The sequence below is a fragment of the Chanodichthys erythropterus genome, chromosome 17 (assembly GCF_024489055.1).
Source record: "Chanodichthys erythropterus isolate Z2021 chromosome 17, ASM2448905v1, whole genome shotgun sequence".
NCBI lineage: Eukaryota > Metazoa > Chordata > Actinopteri > Cypriniformes > Xenocyprididae > Chanodichthys > Chanodichthys erythropterus.
The window spans coordinates 25,212,563-25,230,376 of record NC_090237.1 but is presented as its reverse complement, the minus strand read 5'-3'; the positions used below and the strand labels follow the sequence as shown (position 1 = coordinate 25,230,376).

At 36.0% G+C, this 17,814-nt stretch overlaps 1 protein-coding gene across 2 annotated transcripts in view; it reads left to right on the top strand.

Annotated features, from left to right (window-relative positions):
• The window catches only part of pds5b (PDS5 cohesin associated factor B), a 45,948-nt gene extending 31,261 nt beyond the window's left edge, over window positions 1-14,687 (top strand). For both annotated transcript variants that reach the window (XM_067365732.1, XM_067365733.1), the window contains 11 exons: window positions 2,580-2,703; window positions 3,784-3,988; window positions 5,048-5,162; window positions 5,461-5,593; window positions 6,847-6,966; window positions 7,454-7,516; window positions 7,609-7,751; window positions 9,102-9,569; window positions 12,576-12,674; window positions 13,670-13,781; window positions 13,914-14,687. In XM_067365732.1, the coding sequence (XP_067221833.1) occupies window positions 2,580-2,703; window positions 3,784-3,988; window positions 5,048-5,162; window positions 5,461-5,593; window positions 6,847-6,966; window positions 7,454-7,516; window positions 7,609-7,751; window positions 9,102-9,569; window positions 12,576-12,674; window positions 13,670-13,781; window positions 13,914-13,949 (1,618 nt within the window). In that variant the 3' untranslated portion in view covers window positions 13,950-14,687. The remainder of the gene's footprint in view (window positions 1-2,579; window positions 2,704-3,783; window positions 3,989-5,047; window positions 5,163-5,460; window positions 5,594-6,846; window positions 6,967-7,453; window positions 7,517-7,608; window positions 7,752-9,101; window positions 9,570-12,575; window positions 12,675-13,669; window positions 13,782-13,913) is intronic.
• Window positions 14,688-17,814: the final 3,127 nt, after the last annotated feature.

Below are 17,814 nucleotides of genomic sequence, written 5' to 3'. Positions count from 1 at the left end.
TTCGGTGCGGGATTGCACATAATTCTATTCATTCCTGCATATTTCGCGCTCACACGAAGCGCAAACACACAATAAAGCCGCCTTTGACATACAAGCGCCAAAATAAGCTTGTTTTCGCGGATTATTAATGGTCAAATACACTCAGAAACAATGCCACAATACCCATCATGGTGAGTATTAACGTAAAACAGTTCAGGAAAAATGTGTCTGTCAAATCTTAAAGGGACAGTAGCCGAATAAACATGCCGCTCTCTATGTTGTTAATGTAAATCAAACAACAAAAGAAAAAAAAAATCACTTACTGCTCTTGACTGATTAACTTCTGTCACTTTAATTGATTAATCTGTATTCAATTTTTACAATGAAGATTATCCAATGTTATTTTCATTTGATTAGCCTACTTTGTTTCTTTATTCAGTTTCTTACCTGATCACTATTGTTAGACCTACCTGAAAAAAAGAAAGCAGTCCATTTAATTTATATCTTTATTTATGTATTTATTTGTGCTATTGTTAGTAATTTGTTAATTTTTTTTCTTATTTTATTACTGTTAAATTGTTTTTTTTTTTTTTTTGTTTACCATTTGAAATCAAGCAGACCAAGTAAAAAATTATTATTGCTTCAAACAATGGTATAAAGCTGTTCAAAACATCATTCAATGTAAATTGTGATAATCGTAATTAATAATCGCAATTACAATTTCAAGGGAATAATCGACAATTATGATTTTTGTCATAATCGTGCAGCCCTACTGCAAACTATTATACATTTTTCAGCATTATTTAGTGAATAGAAAAAACGCATTTGTTTGAAATAGAAACATTTTGTACATTTATAAGTTTCTTTACTGTCACTTTTGCTTAATTGACCCTTTGCTGGGAGTTTGATTGATGAGACGATCTAACCAATCATAACCGAATCCACCGTTATGTCCGACAAAGCAGTCAGGGGATTTAGTAGATTAACGTTGGTGGACTTGAACTTGAAAAATGGTGTGTGCTGACATCTTTCCGTGGTTGAAACAACATTCCTTCTGATGTTCATTCATGTTTTCTGCTATAAATTAACTAGTAGGAAGAAATGATTGGTTCATGAGCCGCTTGAACTGAGGCGCTAAAGCGATCTGTCGCAACACATTAAAGAGCCACAAAACGGTATTTGTTTAAACTTCTTTAAAAATTAAAAAATTTGAGACTTTCATATCAAAAGTAACTTGCTCTTTCTTGTCTGTTGATGAGTTGTTAGTGTCCTCTTTGATCCGCGATATATATTTTTAACTGTGTAAGAACATGATGTGTGGCGTAAGAATGACATTAGCAACAGTTACTAAAGAGGGTGGGTATTTGTGAACGGTCAATTGAATACATTCTTTCTGAACAAAAGTATTGAAGGGTTAGTTCAACCAAAAATGAAAATTATCCCATAATTTACTCACCCTCAAGCCTCCTTTGGTGTATATGACTTTCTTCTTTCAGCCAAACACAGTCATAGTTAAAGTAAAAAATATTCTGGCTCTTCCAAGCTTTATAATGGGAGGGAATAGTAACTGAGATTTTGAAGCCCAAAAAAGTACATCCATCCATCCATCATAAAAGTAATCCATACGATTCCAGAAATGAAGCGATGTGTTTTTGTAAGAAAAATATCCATATTTAAAACTTTTTAAACTAGAATCCCTTCCTTATGAGAATCAATTTCAGCAGAAGAGTGAACTTTGACCCAATGCATGACGTATTGTCAAACATGGAGGCACAGAGGATGGATCAAAACGAGAAATGTCAGAGGAGTGCAAGAGGCGCCTACTATGCCGGAACTCAACTCTCTCATGAATGCGCAGATGGATGTTACCAGAAGCTAGTGATTATGGTCTATAAAGTTATAAATATGGATATTTTTCTCACAAAAACGCATCACTTCACTTCAGAAGGCCTTTATTAACCCCCTGGAGCCGTATGGCTTTTATGATGGATGTGCTTTTTTTGGGATTCAAAATCTCAGTTACTATTCACTCCCATTATAAAGCTTAGAAGTGCCAGAATATTTTTTTCAATATAACCATGTCTGTGTTTGACTGAAAGAAGAAAGTCATATACACCAAGTGTGGCTTTAGGGTGAGTAAATTATGGGATAATTTTCATTTTGGGTGAACTAACTCTTTAATTTTTCATTATTTTATTTTATTTATTTATTTATTTATTTATTTTTACTGACCCAAAACCTTTGAACAGTAGTGTATATAAAATCATAAAAATGTCAAATTTAGCGTGTTATGTTTAGAATTTAATGTATAATTTTTACATGTAGTATTTCATATTTATTTTAATTAGTTATTAATAAATATATATAATTAAATAAATAAATATTAATTACACTTTTTTTCACACATGAATTAGGGTTTTTCCCAGTCTTTATACTTTCATTATAATACTATAATAGGAAACTCCAGCATCGCCATAAATTTATGAACACTTTTGCTGGAAAATAATGACATACATGGTAAAACATTACTGATGCTTTTATTTGTATGTTGTGATATGGGAGTGATTTTATGTGCTGACTTTCTGTGTGTGGGTGTGCAGAAAGCCGGACATGTCTCGTCTGCGGCTGGCAGCCGGCTGTGCGATTCTTCGTCTTGCTCAGGAGCCATGCTACCATGAGATCATCACCCTGGAGCAGTACCAGCTCTGCGCCCTCGTCATCAATGTAAGACCCATCACCAGCTCTTCATCTGACTGCATATTGGCCTGATGGAATTATCTATAATCTTAATGTAAAAAAAAACAAAGATCATAACATTGTTTTAATGGGTTGCTCTGACTAACAGGCTTGTTGGTTTTGTCGTGATTCGCTGTATTTCATCACCTGTCACGCTTTGAAATCTTATCTGATGTTCACATTATGAACAGTATATCTTTGAGGAATCCTCATTTAACTGTTGGCTGCAAACCGATTGTTAAAATCAGAAGTCAGCTTCAGTGCCCTTGGTTAAATCTCTTGAAAATAGAAAATAAAAAAATAAAAATAGGGTGGGAATTAACTGGATTGTTGAAAGTGGGCTTTTCAAATTAAAATGGAGCCAGACCAATTGTATGTCTGCAAAACCAATGCTTAATCAGGCTGTGCAGTCTGTTGGATAATTTTAACTGACAGCCAAAAAGTGACATCAGAAGAAAAATAAAGTGGGTTCAGAGGAAGAAACAGATCAGTCTTTCACAGTAAGTCTAAATATGTGCATTAAAGGGATAGTTCACCCAAAAATGAAAATTTTATTCATTTACTCACCCCCAAGTTGTTCCAAATCTGTATAATTTTCTTTGTTCTGAACACAAAGGAAGATATTTTGAAGAAAGTTTGTAACCAGGCCACTTTGGGGCACCATTGACTTCCATAGTAGGAAACAAAAACTACTATGGAAGTCAATGGTGCCCCAAAACTGTTCAGTTTAACACATTCTTCAAAATATCTTCCTTTATGTTCAACAGAACAAAGAAAATTATACAGATTTTGAACTAATTGAGGGTGAGTAAATGACAGAATTTTCATTTTTGGGTGAACTATCCCTTTAAGAAATTAAATGGGGTCCATTTTGATTTCACGTTGATCTGTACAGGAAACAAAAACGTCAAACCATGCAGGAATGGACAGCGTTGCGAAAACCTGATGGTGGCACTTAACCTTGGGTCACTCCAGGGTTATTGTTCCTGGAGTGTTTTGTAAACCGTTGATCAAAAGCATCAGCTAAATGACTCATTAGGAACTAATGAGTCCTCTTGTCTTTTTCAGGACGAGTGCTACCAGGTGCGACAGGCCTTCGCCCAGAAGCTGCACAAAGGTCTCTGCAGATTGCGTCTGCCACTGGAGTACCTGGCCGTGTTCACGTTGTGTGCCAAAGACCCGGTGAAGGAGCGCAGGGCGCATGCCCGTCAGTGCCTGGTCAAAAACATCAACTTGCGCAGGGAATACCTGAAACAGCATGCAGCAGTCAGTGGTAAGGAGAGTTTGTTATTTGGTTCATTTAGGGGCTTTTTTTTGTTTTGTTTTTGTTAAATACAGAGATACTGTAAGTAAATGGTTTCTATAATGTTGATGGGAGTTGACAACACATCTTTCTGTTATGTTACATGCAATAACAAACATACAGCACCACTGATCAGTCAGTTTTTCGAACAAATGACTCTTCCGAGTTGGTTCTTTTAATGAATCTGTACAAAAAGATTAATTCCTGCCCAGCTTGAGCTACTTGCATTACTATTTGATTTTAGAGTCACAATCTGACTCCAAAATGATTTTCAAAATTGTTTGTAGTAGTAGGCAGTTTTTGATTGAAGTGTGCTATTTATTACCTTGTTTTTGAGTTGTATAAACTTTAAATGAATCGGTACAAAAAGATTCATTCTCATTAAACTCAAGCCACTACTGCATTATAGGGATGGAAATCTTTAGGCATCTCACGATTCATTTAGATTTGATTCAGGTAGCCATTCCAAAATGATTCTCATTGCATCTTAATCTCTTAAGCAACATCATTTATTAATTATTAATTAAAACGATTTTTTGGGGGGGGGGGTTGATCCACCTTCCAAAAAGAATTACAATGAATAAATCGGTTTAAGATATGAATTGTTATTTGCGGTGAGAGTACTTTTAAATAGTAAAGAATCATTCAGGAATCAGAAGCAGAATCAAATTCCCTATTAAATTGTGCTAGTGTTCTCAATGAGTTAATATTCATGCTTTCAGCACAGTGAAATGTTTAGATGCTCAGCTGAACTGTTCATCAGGGTCATTATGCAGAAGATGCTGTTGTTAGGTCTGCCCTGTCAGGTGGATTTGTCGGTTTCTTTCCTTTGCTTTTGGAATGAATTCATTGCACGTCAGTGTTTTTTGATTTATTAGTTTCAGACCCTTGGAGAATGTGAACCTTTCCAATTTTGATTCATATTTATGAACCACAGTATAAACCCATGTTATTGTAAAATATTGTGGGCCCTGGAAAGTGCCCAGGATTTTATAACTCACATTATCATAATGTGTGTGTGTGCTGCAGAGAAGCTGATATCACTCCTGCCGGAGTATGTGGTGCCATATGCAATTCACCTTTTGGTCCACGATCCAGATTATGTGAAAGTCCAGGACATTGAGCAGCTCAAAGATATCAAAGAGTGAGTTCACACAAGCTCCATCAGCTTCTCTTCCATCTTTAATCGGAGAATGTTTATCTCTTCATTAGGCTGTTATTTCATGCTCTGATAATGTCATATGCATAATTTGGATGAGATATTCTTTACCAATATGTTACTCTTCAAATTTTCATAAACAGTGCAGAAAATGTGCAGTTTGTTAGATGTTTGGCTGGCTGCCGAAAACACTGATAAATGGTGTTCCAGAGCTGCCATCTGCCTTTAATCTTGAAAATGATGTTTCTCTCTCCCTTCCTCTCTCTCATATCTTTTCCTTCAGGGCTTTATGGTTTGTTTTGGAAATCCTAATGGCCAAAAATGAAAACAACAGCCATGCGTTTATCAGGAAAATGGTGGAAAACATAAAACAGACAAAAGATGGACAGTGTCCGGACGATGCCAAGATTAATGAGGTTCGTTTTCTCTCAGGGATGCTTTGCTTTTCTCATATGGCTATTCAAAGGTTGTTCTAACAGGGGAAAAACTTGGAAATTCCTTGGAATTATCAAGGAATTTTAAATGTAAATGATTTTCAGAACTGGCCATTCATGAAGTACTAACAAAACATGTAAATGTCTAACAGCCATTATGAATATTTTCTTAAGACATCAATCTATCTATTTAAAAGTTTATTTTTGACATTTCTACACTGAGAATAGTCATCTAAATGAATCCATTAAAGATTGGAAAATATGTATGCAAATATTTATTTATTTTTTTGCAAGGATGCATTCAATTGATCAATTTGTTTTGAACTTTCTATTCATCAAAGATTCCTGGGGGGAAAAAAATGTTTAGTTTTCCACAAAAAAAAACAAAAAAAAAAACGTTTGAGCAGCAAATCAGCATATTAGAATGATTTCTGAAGGATCATGTGACACTGAAGACTGGAGTGATGATGCTGAAAATACAGCTTTGACATCACAAGAATAAATTACATTTTAAATGACATTTTAAAATATATTAGAATATAAAATATTTCACAATATTTCTTTTTACTGTATTTTTGAAATGATTACAGCCTTCTTTCAAAAACATTTTAAAACTGACCCCATAAAGGACTGGAAGTAATTTACATGCATTGTTAAAAAATTGTTGGAACCTTGATTTTAATTTACAAGACAATATTAAGACAATATTTAGCATCTTTGTGCTCTGTAAACATGATTATTTATAAATGTCAGGGTGGGCGATATGACCAAAATCTTCTCAGTATATAAGTAATTTTATTTCATAATGATATATATCACTATATAGTTATTTTTTACTTTAAATAAGGTTTTTATTAAATCAGAATTTTGATATTTCATAATTCTTCTCAGCAATTTGAATGTTCAAGCCCAATAAGGCAGCAAAAAGAACTGTTTAGTACTCGCGCTCTATGAGCAGTAACTTCATGTGTCTCTCAGACAGTGCACGCATATACAGAAATGAGTTCTCTTTCACTGCTTATTGTGCTTCAACGGTTTAAAATCACTTGTTCTTAAACAGCAATTCTTAAAGCCATGCAAATAAATCTTTCATGACTCTGCTGCATGGCAGCATTGAGACGATAGTCTAAAATCTCTACTGGTTGACACATTTCTACCGGTATATCGCCCACGCCTATATAAATGTATTTATTTACACTGTTCTCAATTCTCTCACTTCTCTCTCTCCTCTCTAGAAACTGTACACAGTGTGCGATGTAGCCATGAACATCGTCATCTCCAAGAGCACCACATACAGTCTAGAGTCGCCTAAAGATCCTGTACTGCCTGCACGCTACTTCACACAACCTGACAAGGTGCTTAACTGCTGCAGGACTTAGTTTTAGAAGTATCAGGGATTTTTAGGGGAGGGGGGATTACGGGAATTTTTTGCTGAAAAAAAGGGACAAGAAAGCGAATGAGAGAGCTAGTATGGGATTGTGACTGGATTTGAACCCATATCTCCCATAAACAGCAGCTCTTTATTTATGTATAGTGAAAACTATACGTTTCTACCCTGGAAAAGTCCGAAATTTATGAAATCTTAGAGTAATTGAAATTTCTGTAGTGTATAAAAGCCCAGCCCTAAAAATAATTCTTTGAATGCATTCTCAGAAATAAAATAAAATAAATGTAACACATTTATCTAGTCAGAAGTCATAGAAATTGATTGGTCAGCAGGTGTGTAAGCCCTGCTGCTGGTACAAACTTTAAATCGGTTTGCAAGTTCAATCAGATGTCTGTTCAAATCGATTTTTCTCCCTCTTGATGACTTTATATTTCAATGTCCTTGCTGCCTTTCAGAATTTCAGTAACACGAAAAACTATCTGCCTCCCGAGATGAAGTCGTTCTTCACTCCAGGAAAGGTACATATTTGCCTTTTATTCTGTGCTTTTAACCTTCTTCCAAAAAACTGTCCAATAGGACTGTGAGATTGACTGCCTGATTGTCTTTGCAGCCTAAGGCAGCAAACGTGCTGGGCGCCGTCAACAAACCTCTGTCCGCCACAGGAAAACTGCAGACCAAACTCTCACGCATGGAGACCATCAGCAACGCCAGCAGCAACTCCAACCCCAGCTCCCCCGGCCGCAGTAAAGGACGGTTAGTGTCACAAACACACAAACATGTGAGATAACTGATATACAGTACTGTTCAAAAGTTTGGGATAAGAAAGATTTTTTTACTTTTTAAAATTCAGTTTATAATCAGCAAGGATGCATTAAATTTACTAAAAGTGACAGTAAACACATTTATGTTACAAAAGATTTGTATTTCAAATAAATGCTATTCTTTTGAACTTTCTATTCATCAAATAAAATTTTTCAAGGTTTCTACAAAAATATTAAGCAGCACAACTGTTTTTAACATTAATAATAATAATAAATGTTTCCTGAGCACAAATCATCAAATCATTAATTTTTAGCAATTCAGTTCATTCAGATTGTTTTTTTATTTAGCAATTAAAGAAAATGATTCTCCAGTTTACATTTGCATGTGTTTTTTACAAAAGTAGTAGTTACATGTTCTTTTTTTTTTGTTCTTTTCATCGCCAAGTTTTTGGGATTTACACAAAATTCTACGTTATATTAAAAAAGTTTACGAATGCTTTGCAATTTGGTTAAACCAATTTATTAGCAACCAACGTAAAGACAGTTAGTTCATAATCTGAACTCACTATAGGTTGTAGGGGAAAACACCATGTCATGTCTAGAGATGGCTTTTGCTCTTAATGCTCTGAATGCAAGAAACAACCCATCTGACTGATAAATTTGTTCTAGATGTCCTGTAAAACCAATGGTGGTGTGCATAAATACACAAACATTATACATAACATGTGACACACTTCCACTCCTAAATAATATTGTTATAAAATCTGAGCTGCCTGCAGTTTGATCGCAAGCCTCATCTGAATCCATTTTAGATGTTAAACCAATTTTTTTATACTGCAAAATCTGGCTGTGGTATTAACATCCTGCTGTGGACTAAACAAGCTCTATTGAAGTCACAGTGCTTGGTAATCATACCGCCTTTCAGCATCCACACGAGTGAAAGCAGGATGGGTAGGCGTGCGGTGGCTGTCTGCAGTCACTCGGTTATTGAATAGGTGTCATTGAGATTCTTTTGAATGGAGTATTTTATGGATCTGTGTCACGAAGGCACAGTAATTGCTGTTTCCTTTTACCTGTGCTACACTGAAAGAGCACTCTGGGGATGTACTGCTCAGTGGCATTGAGATGACTCATGTCGTCCCTCGAGATTTACAATGGCCAAACTCGTAGGTGTCTTTATAATGTGACCAAGACAAACAGATGAGAAATGCCTTGAAGTTTGTCTTTAATTATTGATTTCTTCACATTCTTTAATTAGTAGCTCATGGCCTTTTACAAGATTTATAAAAATTCAAAGAGTAACTTGTCTCGCACCGTATGTGCATTACTTTTCTCACTCCAGACTGGACTCGGCTGATGTGGACCACAGTGAGAATGAAGACATATCAATGAAGAGCCCATCTGAGACAGAAAAGCCCAGCAGGGGGCGCAAGCGAGGCGCTGCAGCCAACCAAGACGACAAGGGCCAGGAGTCCAAACCCAAGCGGGGCCGGAAGAAAGCAGCCAACACGAGCACTGATGATGCTGAGGACCAGTGGGGTGAGGACAGCAGCATGGCAGAGACGACTATGGAGACCGAAGACGAACAGAACAGCCCACCCAAGAGGGGGCGGCGAGGACGGCCCCCCAAATCAGCGGCCGCAAAGGATGAGACACCCAGCAAGGGCAGGAGGGGTCGCAGGAAGGCTGCTCCACCTGTAGATGAGGAGAATGAGGAAGAGCAGCAAGAGGAAGACGAGGAGGATGAGGAGGATGCAGGAAGTGAGAATATGGAGGTGAAGCCCAAAGGCAGACGAGGACGGAAACCAAGGTGAGTGGCTGCCTATATGCACTTCTATTCTTCTTTATCTTAATAATAATATAATAATAATAATAATAATAATAATAATAATAATAATAATAATAATAATAATAATATCATATATATGATAAAGTGTCAGTTGCTTTGGAGCAATGGGAGAAGACATGAAGATATTTGATGAGAATCTGAGGTTTATGTAGGCTTCATATTTAATATGTTCAATATTTATGTTCAAGGTTTGAACATAAATATTACCAGGTTTTTAATGGTTGCTCCATGAATCTTACAAATCTGTTAGATCTGCATGTAGGCCTGTGCCCCACTGGCAGCGGTGCGCTAAAGCACTTTTTTTGTTTTTTGTATGTGAATGCTGTTTTCCATGAATATTATGCATATTAGCACAAAGCTTTGTTTACAAAAGAAATAAGTCGCAACCATGGAAACTTTTGGATTTGTGCTGAATGAGTGAGGTACATGGGCCAATGTATTTAATCCATTTGTTGGCTTAGTATTCTGTTTTGTGATCTGGTCACCCAATTTTCCATTAATTTAACAAAATTCTATGAGTTATTCTACTGAACATAAAAATCTGTTTTTTTCTGTTTTTTACAGATAGGAAAAATACAGAAATTGAATAAAGTTACCAAACAGTCTGCACTGCATAATTTATAGCCTAAATTAAATATAGATTAATCATTATTAAAGCTACAAAAGTTCTTTAGTCAAGAGCAATAATTTTCTCTGTTGCCTTTGTTCTTTCATTATCTTCAATGACAGACGGCATTAATGGTTGCTGTCACTTTAAGAGCTGCCGCTGCTGCACATGACGCGGATCACACAGGATTTGCATGGATAAGAGCGTGATCATATATTGTAATGCTAGCCAAAGCATGATGGAAAAAAACACATTCTGCGTTTGCGTTAATATTTTTAATGCGTTAAACTGGGAAAAAAATTAACGCATGCTTTAATACGTGAATGTTTACAGCACTACTTTTCTTCCTTTTGTTCACTCTTAATGACTATTCACACCTTTGCTGTTTCAATGTAGAAAAAGGCTGTAGGACAGATACCTTTTTACTTGCACATCAAATTCTATTTAACAGTTTGCGCTTGTTAGACTTCAAGTTTATCAAGTTTACTAGGCACATCCAGTTTATTTGTATAGCACATTTCACACACATGTAATTTACTTTTGCTTTCTCTGGAAGCACAACATCAGATATAGCTGAAATGTCTTGTACTTGCAGAAAATAAAATTAGCTCTTCATACCTTTTACAACAAGTGTCAGTTGCTTTGGAACTTTGGGAAAAGACATGAAGATATTAGACAAAAGATGGTCTCTGTCCTGCTTGTGTCCCACATCCCTCTCAAAGTGTAGGGCGCTATATATGATCACGCATTTATCTTGGTGGGGAAATGTAAAACATGTTTTATATTTATTTATTTAACTTTCTTATTATAAAGTTGCAATTATTTACTGATATTTATTTCAATGTTTTACAGGCTGTAGTGCGTTTCACTGGAAGTGCTAAAATGAACATGTTCGTTACGAAACTTGAGCCTTGTTTGTTTTATTTTTTTTTATATTTCAAAATATATAATTTAGGTCTACACCCAAGTTATAGAACTAACATTTGAAATATTAAAATTTAGTAGAATTTAGTACATTTAAATGTATCCTTATTAAAGCTTAAAAAAAATCAGTCAAGAGCAATAAGTTATTTTCTCTTTTGTTTGATTCACATTAATGACACAGAGCAGCAGTATATTAGGCTGCTGTCACTTTAACCCTCTGGTGTCTGAGGCTGATTTGGGGCTTGGAGAAGTTTTGACATGCTCTGACATTTGTGCTTTTTTCAGTTGTTCATAAACATATAAATGACACAAGTATCATTACACTGTATTCAGCACAAACTATGCTACAATAATATGTGAGGAACATGTATGTACATGTTTGTATTTTTGAAGGAATAATGTTTATGCGTGGTTATTGAAAAAACAAAAAACTTAAGTCACTGAAATGAGGCCAAAAAAAATATATTAAAACTGTGTTCACAAGGATTTTGGTTATTGGAGGTTGTAGGCTAGAGTTTTTGCTAAAGAATTATGTAAAAATTATGCTGACTACTCTTTCTTATAAAACAATATATTGATTTAGTTTTTGTAAGACACTTTCTGTCAAGAAACACAGTATGCGTGGAGGCGTGAATCTGCATGCATAATGGCCATTTACACCTGAGAAGACACAAGAATCACATAATAATGACCTGAAATGACTTGCATATTAATGAGGCATTTGAGTCAGGTAGGCTGTGAAAAAACCTCTGTAATCATGTCTCAGCTCATCATAAACAGCAATACTGTGAAATATTATTACAATTTAAAATAATTGTATTCTATTATATTCTTTAAAATATAAATATAGCTTAAAATGAACCCAAAATAGTTGGGAAATTAAAAAAACAGATGCAATTAGAGGCAACAATAATAGACAAAAGGTGAATGTTTATTAATAAGCTTTAATATTTTATTAATATAAATTTAATAGTTTATTAATATAAATGTATTAATAAGCAATTTAATCAATGTTTATTGTTTAATAATTATTCATTGAACATTAATAAATGTTCATTTCCAACATAGTTTGGGTTAATTTTAATTAAGCAAGTTGAGTTAAATAAAACTACCCAGCAGGTTGGGCAAATATTTAACCCTACCGCTGGGTTAAAACAACCCAATTGCTGGGTTTGTCCATTTTCAACCCAACTTGGGTTGTTTTTAACCCAGCATTTTTTAGAGTGTATATATTTACATACCGCGATATACACAATATACCAAAATCTCTAACAATAGACATTTTATACCATGGAAATGAGATATATATATATATATATATATATATATATATATATATATATATATATATATATATATATATATATATATATATATATATATATATATATATATATATATATATATATATAATATATAACGATCTTTCTTTGCAGAGCGGAGGTATCAGAGGCCGCCAGCGATTCTGTGGAGTCCACACCTCAGAAAAGGAGAGGACGACCTCCAAAGTCACAGACAGCAGCTAGGAAAGCCAGGTACACAGACCCAAGTTGCTAAAAGTTCTCAGCACTTAGGCGCTGTTTACACAACACTGTTTTCAACTAAAGATGTGTTTTGGCCGTGAAAACGGTGACGCCGTGCACATGTGTATTGTGTGTTTAGTCTATCCACCTTTTTTTTTTCTTTTTCAATGCTGAAGTAAGGTGTTTTCTGTGAATGTGTGAGACTTCCAAAATATTAGCCGCTATAACGAGAAGAAAATCAAAGTGCAGTAAACTGTAAAATAAGGTGGAATAGGCATTTGCGAGGCGAGTGCTCTGTAAATAAAGACTACGTGCCTGCGCATATACGCGTTTTTACAAAGTCGCCAACTATTTGTTAGGCATGAGTAATATAGCGCATTTAGTCGTTTGCATGAATCAGTGTGAACGGGGATAGTTTTGATGACGTTGTCATCTGTCATCTGTACAAAGAAAAATCTTTTCAGTTTTTTTTTGTACATTGTTGTCGTGTAAACATGCCCTTATGGTGCTTTTCCACTGCATGGTACGGTTCAGTACGGCTGTTTTTGGTGCTTTTCCACTGCATGGGGCTCTACTCGCTTAAATAGTACCACCTTAAATAGTACCGCTAAATTGTGACTTGTAAATTGCAGATCACTGATTGGTCGGAGAGAATCATCACTACCAGCGTCATTGGATTTGAAACACGAGACACCAAACCCGCTAGATTTAAATAGTCAGTAACAACCAAAACGACTTGCTTTAAACGACACACACCTTGAAAAAAGAAATTGCTGTATCGTGGTCAGTAGATGAGGTGCAGACTTGTTGGTGGACAAGAGGCGGCGCAACTATAATGATCAGTCTATAATGCCACCCACTATGAAGCAGCACTAACTGCAATGGAAAAGCAAACCGAAAGTAAAGGGAGCCGTGGCGAGCCGAGCCAAAAAGTACCACGCAGTGTGTCTACATGTGTGTCTAGGTCTGCTTCATGGGTTTCATTTGACTCGTACCATCTATTTCAGTGGTGGGAGATCAAGAGCTGCCACCAACCAGGAAGAGGAGTCTGAAGAGGAGATGGACACAGCCCAACAGAGTGAAGAGGAAGAGGATGAGTCAGTGGACGCTTCACCTAAAGTGAGTTCCCTTTCTTCTCAATTCCCACGGTCATGGAAAGCCCAGTTAGCTTATTTAAAAAGTTGTTGAATTGAAATTCATTGTTCAGAAACATTGAAACTTGAGAATATGTACTAATGACACGTTTTATAGGTGCGACGGAAGGTTGGAAGAAGGGACCGAAGATGAGTGCTTACAGAGACAAAATGCAAGATTGATTGGAGGTTGCTATACTTAAGGAAAAAGTCCCAAAAAGAGGAATGAACTTCTGGAAAGTTTGGACTTTTTGGAGCCATGCATTTGCTTCAGCTGTATTTTGCCGTCTTTTTCTGCCGTATGCTTCTGCCCCACCTATCCACCATGACTCGTGGTTCGTTTTCCATTGTTATGTGTGCCGACTATGTGATCTTAATCTTATGAGAAAGAAAGTGTAAATAGTTTTTGGGCTCTTACTTTACCCCCACCCAAGGTTAGGGAGGCAACTTGTATAGCTTTTACCTCCAGCTTTAAATATATTGCACCAGCTGATCTGTCCAAGTAAAGGAAAAAAAAAATCTGAAAAACTTTTAGCAGTACTGTATGTGTCCTGTGTGTCTTCTGTATATCATTCTGTACTGTGCTACACAAATAACCATTTTGTAGTTCCTTTTTTTTATTTGTTTGTCATTTTATCCTTTCCTTTTTTAACCCTACTCATTTGTGTAATTCTTGTGTGCATATGGTTGTGCATGTGCAAATGTGCCTCTGCAGATAAAAGAAACACTGGTCTGATGATAAATTCATGTATTTGTTACATTTTACAGCCCAGTATTGATTTTATCAGTGTTTGAAACGGGGAGGAGATGGTACAGAGCATTGGTTTTAATATTGGCTGTGTTGGGAAACATTTGAAGATTCTTCCCCCACCACCAAAATCAGTTTTTCAGTCTGCTGAACCAATAAAATATTCTGTATAAATAACTTGCGTATTTGTTTATTGGTAAAGTGTTCATTTAGGCTGGACTTTTCAAAGTTTTTATGCAACAGACCTCAAAATATTATGATTCCCTTTGAAGAATCCTCTTACGTATATAAAGGCAGCTATATAAGTATATGCTTTGTATACTGTTAAAAAGATTTAAATTTAGTAAAATATCTGGGGGAAAAAAATTCTTACAGCACTATTTAAAGGTGGGGTAAGCTATATTTCAAAAGCACTGTTTGGAAGTTAGTCAGGCCGACGCCAACAACAAACGTGTAACCAATCAGCATTAGAGGGTTTAAGATGGTCGAGGAGACAGAACGAACAGGAGGGAGATTTGAAGAAAGACTGCAGAAAGAGAGATGAGACAATACAAAAGAATCACTGGAATGAAGGTTTATGACTGGGCAAGCGCTTTAGACCCACGTTAATATTAGAAAGAGAGCTAAACGGTAAGGTCTGAAAACAGACATGGAGGCTGCTTTGATTCCGCTTCACATCTGAGTAACACTGGGTTTGAGAGTAATTGATTGTCTGGGGCTGCTGTGCTGTTGGAGACTAACAACAAACTCTTGTTTGTATTGACTCTTGTGTACTGTACATTCATTTTTTGTGCCTCCTCCTCATTCGTTCATCATCTGCGCTTTATTTTCCGTGAAGGATTATTTTGTTGCGCGTCAGCTGTGATAAACCGACACCCACTCTCGCATTGTGTGTGTAACAGTGGCCAGATAGTGAGAGTTGAGCAGGTAAACCACTGCACTGATGACCGCTAGAGAATGCAGTGTTGAACGTCATTCCTAGTGCACTCAGCGAACGGTGCAGGATGGTTAGGATTGGAGGCGGAGCAATGAAGAGAGGGCTGTTTGTTTGTTGATTTTTGAAATCAATAATGTCCAACAGCGTGTTTAAATATGGCTTACCCCACCTTTAATCTCAGATGCAAAACTATGGCTGTCAATAGAATAAATTAATTATGATTAATGTCATGCTTTTGACCAGACTTTAAAGATAACTTTAAAGTGTCTACACCAACAAATGATAATGTTCTGTTCATTAAAAGCACGCTCTGCAGTTTTGTGGTCTGTCGCTTTAAATTCTCGAGCTCTATAAATCAGGATGAATTTGATGATTGTTTTTATTGTTCATCAGCTGGAAAAAAAATATTCTTTTAAATTTAGAATGATTTTAGAACGTGAACATCTGTCCAGAAGGTCCAGCTGCACTTGTGTCTTAAAAAATGTTGCGATTCAAATAAATGAAGACATCAGAAGGTCGAACAGAATCTATAGGTACCGAGTTGTTCGGCCACTTAAAATTATATAGCAAAAACCATATAAATCCGAATGAAATTCATCTTGTTAGATGATTAAATGAGTGGATGTAAACCTTGTGCTTTCAACTGCCTTATCGTTGCTCTGTACGTCTGCTTACATATAATTTTAAGTTTTGTGAGCATTTTGATAAAAATGAACAGTTAACAGAACATGTTTTTGTAAGAGGTAGCAAAAATAATTTTTCATTCACCCTCTTTGAGTTCACCATCTGCTGACCAGCTGCTGTGTGGCATTAACTTTAAAACTGGAAATCTATTTGATTACATTTAACTGAGCAGCATGTAGCCGTTCTGTACTATTATAACAGCTTTGTGCAATTTGCATGCATTTATACACACCCACACTATGTAGAAATTCTACTTACTGCCAACTGCAATTGAGTATTAAGGAAATAAGACAAACAATTCATTGTTTATATATGCAACAGCTATTTACACACTGTTGGTGGTCTGTGAGGAACTAAACAGATATTTTTTTTATTTAAATTAAACAAATGACATCACTCCAGACTAGGGGTTGACTTCTTATCAAGGTGATAAAATGTGTAGAAAAAAATGAGTACACCCTCCTAAAAGCTACTAAATAAAACAAAACAAAAATTTGCTGGTGTAAGTTTAAGGCAGTGTTTGATCAACAGGTAAGTATGTTGAACCAAAACATTTAAAGAGAAGTCATTTCTTGACAATTAAAAGTGTTTTATGGCCCACTGAATCATTCTTAGACTTAATGCTGACAACAATGGAAGCACTTGGGAGAGAACTGTCAGGAGACTTATTTCTTAGCACAAAAAATAGGACAGTGGTACAAGAGGATTACCAAATCATTGTTTTAAGTGTGAAAATATAGCAAAAGTAACACAGAAATTCAAAAACAATGGACTTGTGACAAGACCCCTGAAATAATCAGGCCTTCATTTTGAGCTTTCATTTAGTGATGAGGGATTTTTTTGTTAGACAAAGAGCAGGAGAAATACCAAGCGAGTGTCTCAGCAAGCAAAAGCTATGAAAAGAGTGACTGTTTATCTCAGAGTAAGACGCAGCCTGCAGAAATGACATGCATGGTTGTTGTTCTCACTGGAACTACATAGTGTAGCCAAATAAAACACAATAAAGTCAGTTAGCCATTTCCAAAGCCCATATTTACAAAATATGCATTCTGGGAATCAATACTCTGGTCTCATGAGACTAAATCAATCATTTTGGATCTAACAGCATCCAAAATGTTATGGTGTTGCTAGAGGAAGAGTACAGTGAGAAGTGCCTGGTTCCCACAGTAAAGTTCAGTGGTAGTAAAGCTCTTATATGGGGATGTATGAGTGCTGAAGGTGTGAGGCAGTTGTGCTTTATCAATGCTGTCATTCCCACACCACTGTGTAATTTAATACACAAACTTGAATCAGAAGATGTTACCCTTTCCTCGATCCCTGCATTGTTGGGCATTTTTTTCAACATGACAATGAGGATATGCTTTCTTCCAAGCTGAAAAACCTTCTGTGGACATTTATTGCACTCAATCTTAACACTCTTGAGCACCTGTGGGGGATTCTGTAGAGACGAGTTGAGCAACACTCCCCATTAAAGATCAGGGTATTTAATCATCCTGGAGTTAAACGGGACAGATGTGACAATTTGTCATGAACTTGTACACTCTGTGCCAAGAACGGTCAGAGCAGTATATTCAAAATTATGGAGGGAATAATAAGTACTAGAATATCATACATTTGTTGAATTAAATCTGGGGTGTACTCATTTCTGCA